Here is a 2,932-nt window from a genome sequence, read left to right as displayed (position 1 = left end):
CATCAGTATTTAAAGACAGTCAGCTTAGAGGATTTGTTCTGTTCCTTATATTGTGGAGCAGATATCTTTTACGTCCGAGTTATAGGACTTTATCTATTCAGTTGAAGATATGTATCAGTTTCAGTTAGCTTTTCATAATGCATATCTTAGATTGATTTGTTGTAGCTGTGTAGTATATAAACACAATTTAGGTCATCACTTAGTGTATCGATCTCGAGTATCATTCGACCTAGTAGCTCTCAAGAACATCAGTATTTCTTGAGAGAGTTTTGTAACAGTTTTTATCAGATATATAAAAAGCTGTTATATTTTATTACTTGTTCGAAATATTTATACAATTGTATCCAACCCCCTTTAAACAATTGTATCTTCACTGGGCAATAAGAACCAAGGAGGACCCCGAAGCTTTAAGAAGGGTTATAATAAGACTCAGAAGAATAGGATTCAAGGGCCAAGTGGACAAAGATCCCAGCAAGCAAATTCGGAGTATAAATTCTGTAACAAGAGACACATGGGTAACTGTAATAAGGCTGACATCGTTTGTTACAAGTGCAATTCGAAAGGTCATTATTCGAATGAGTGCCGAAACCCGAAGCCTCGTGTTACATACTTCAAATGTAGAAAGACCGGTCATATGTCTAGGGATTGCAAGACCCCCGGAAACAACAAGTTGATGCAATTGATGGCCACCCCTTACAATCAAGCAATGACATCTTCTGTTCTAATTCTTCAACTACCTTCAAATCAGCCTTCTGAATCTGAAACTCCAGTGTTTCCTCATTCCTATCCTGCTCAGGCCCGGACATTCAACGTGAATATTAATGATGCTGTTCAGAGTTCTGAAGTTGTGGCAAGTATGCTTTCTGTCAACAACGTCAATGTTAAAGTGCTATTTGATTTCGGAGCTACTAGATCTTTCATATCAGAATCTTTTGTTGGCAAGTTAAATTGTGAAATTGAACTGTTAGTTGAACCTCTATCTATCATTGTGGCTAATCAAGAACAAGTATCTGTTAAAAGTATTTGCCCCCGGTGTAAACTAGAGATTTCAGGCTATAATTTCCCTGTTTCCCTTATACCTTTTCGACTAGGAGAATTTGACGTTATATTAGGAATGGATTGGCTAGCAGAGCATGGATCTCAAATAGATTATAAGAAGAAGAAAGTGATTCTTAAGTCCCCTCAAGGAAAGAAAGTAGAGTTTAAAGGACAGAAATAAGTTAAAACATTTTTGACGATGATTCAAGCGAAAAAGTTGTTAAGACAAGGATGTGAAGGGTATTTAGCTCATGTAATTGATAGATCTAAGGAGAAGCCGAATATAGAAAGTATCCCGATAGTTAGCGAATTTCCCGATATATTTCTGAACGAACTTCCTGGATTGCCGCCTGACCGTCAAGTTGAGTTTTCTATCGACTTAGCGCCCAGCGTGGAACCTGTATCGAAGGCACCTTATCGTATGGCACCAGCAGAAATGAAGAAATTGGCCAAGCAACTACAAGAGTTATTAAATAAAGGAGTTATAAGGCCGAGTGTATCTCCGTGGGGTGCCCCAGTCCTGTTTGTGAAAAAGAAAGATGGAAGTATGAGACTGTGCATCGACTATAGAGAGTTGAACAAATTGACAATTAAGAGTAGGTAACCTTTACCTCGTATTGACGATTTGTTTGATCAAATTAAGGGAGCAACTTACTTCTCGAAGATTGACTTCCGATCGGGATATCACCAGTTGAAGATTAAGCCGGAAGACATACCAAAGACTGTTTTCAGAACCAGATACATACATTATGAGTTTCTAGTTATGGCATTCGGATTGACAAATGTGCCAACCGCCTTTATGGATTTGATGAACCGAGTATTAAAGGAGTATTTGGACCAGTTTGTCATTGTGTTTATCAATGACATTCTAATATACTCAAAGACCGAGGAAGAACATGTTGAACATCTGAGAATATGTTTTAAGACCTTAAGAAAGGAGAAGTTATATGCAAAGTTTTCGAAGTATGAGTTCTGGCTGTGAGAAGTCCAATTTTTAGGGCATATTATCGGAAGCGAAGGAATTCGAGTTGATTCCGCGAAGATAGAAGTTGTAATGAATTAGGAAAGGCCAAAGGCCCCGACTGAAGTTAGAAGTTTCATAGGATTAGCCGGTTATTACCGAAGATTTGTGAAGGATTTCTCAAAGATTGTAGTACCATTGACAAAATTGACCCGGAAGAATGAGAAGTTTGAATGTACGGAGAGTTGTGAAAAGAGTTTTCAAGAATTGAAGCAGAAATTAGTCACCGCTCCAGTATTAGCTCTGCCAGATGATCAAGGAGACTTTGTAATATTCAGTGATGCATCACACAAATGATTGGGTTGTGTTTTAATGCAACACGGGAAGGTGATAGCCTACGCGTCAAGACAACTTAAGCCTCACGAGCAAAGGTACCAAACTCATGACTTGGAACTGGCTGCAATTGTAGTTGCTTTGAAGCTGTGGAGACATTACCTATATGGAGAGAAATGTGAGATATATACAGATCACAAGAGCCTAAGTACATTTTCACTCAAAAGGTATTAAATATGAGGCAACGAAGATGGTTGGAGTTGATTAAGGACTATGTTTGCACGATTAGTTATCATTTTGGAAAAGCAAATGTAGTAGCGGATGCTTTAAGTCGCAAGGAAATATTGAATATGTTGGCTATGGCCCAAGAGTTATCGAAGGAATTTGAGAAGATGAGAATTGAAATTCGAGCTCCAAGTGCACCTACAGAAATGATTTGTACGATGACTTTTCAACCCGAACTATTACAAAAGATTGAGAAGTGCCAAGAAGAAGTGATGAATCAAAGGATGAATGAGTTGACTGGAGAAGAGATTTGCACTCAAAAAGATAACCAAGGAATTCTAAGATTATCATCAAGAATTTGAATACCGAATGTGG

General features: G+C 38.1%; 1 protein-coding gene across 1 annotated transcript; it reads left to right on the top strand.

Annotated features, from left to right (window-relative positions):
* Positions 1–511: 511 nt before the first annotated feature.
* LOC141718628 (uncharacterized) lies at positions 512–1,219 on the top strand. The gene has a single exon (XM_074521007.1). It carries the CDS (start codon positions 512–514, stop codon positions 1,217–1,219), a length of 708 nt encoding a protein of 235 aa, XP_074377108.1.
* Positions 1,220–2,932: the final 1,713 nt, after the last annotated feature.

This window comes from Apium graveolens, chromosome 4, assembly GCF_009905375.1.
Source record: "Apium graveolens cultivar Ventura chromosome 4, ASM990537v1, whole genome shotgun sequence".
NCBI lineage: Eukaryota > Viridiplantae > Streptophyta > Magnoliopsida > Apiales > Apiaceae > Apium > Apium graveolens.
The sequence above is the reverse complement of the archived record's forward strand: the minus strand, read 5'-3'. Positions and strand labels throughout refer to the sequence as shown.

Excerpts from the sequence above, each read along its gene's own strand:
- LOC141718628 (XM_074521007.1), top strand. The coding sequence starts at position 512 with ATGGGTAACTGTAATAAGGCTGACATCGTTTGTTACAAGTGCAATTCG.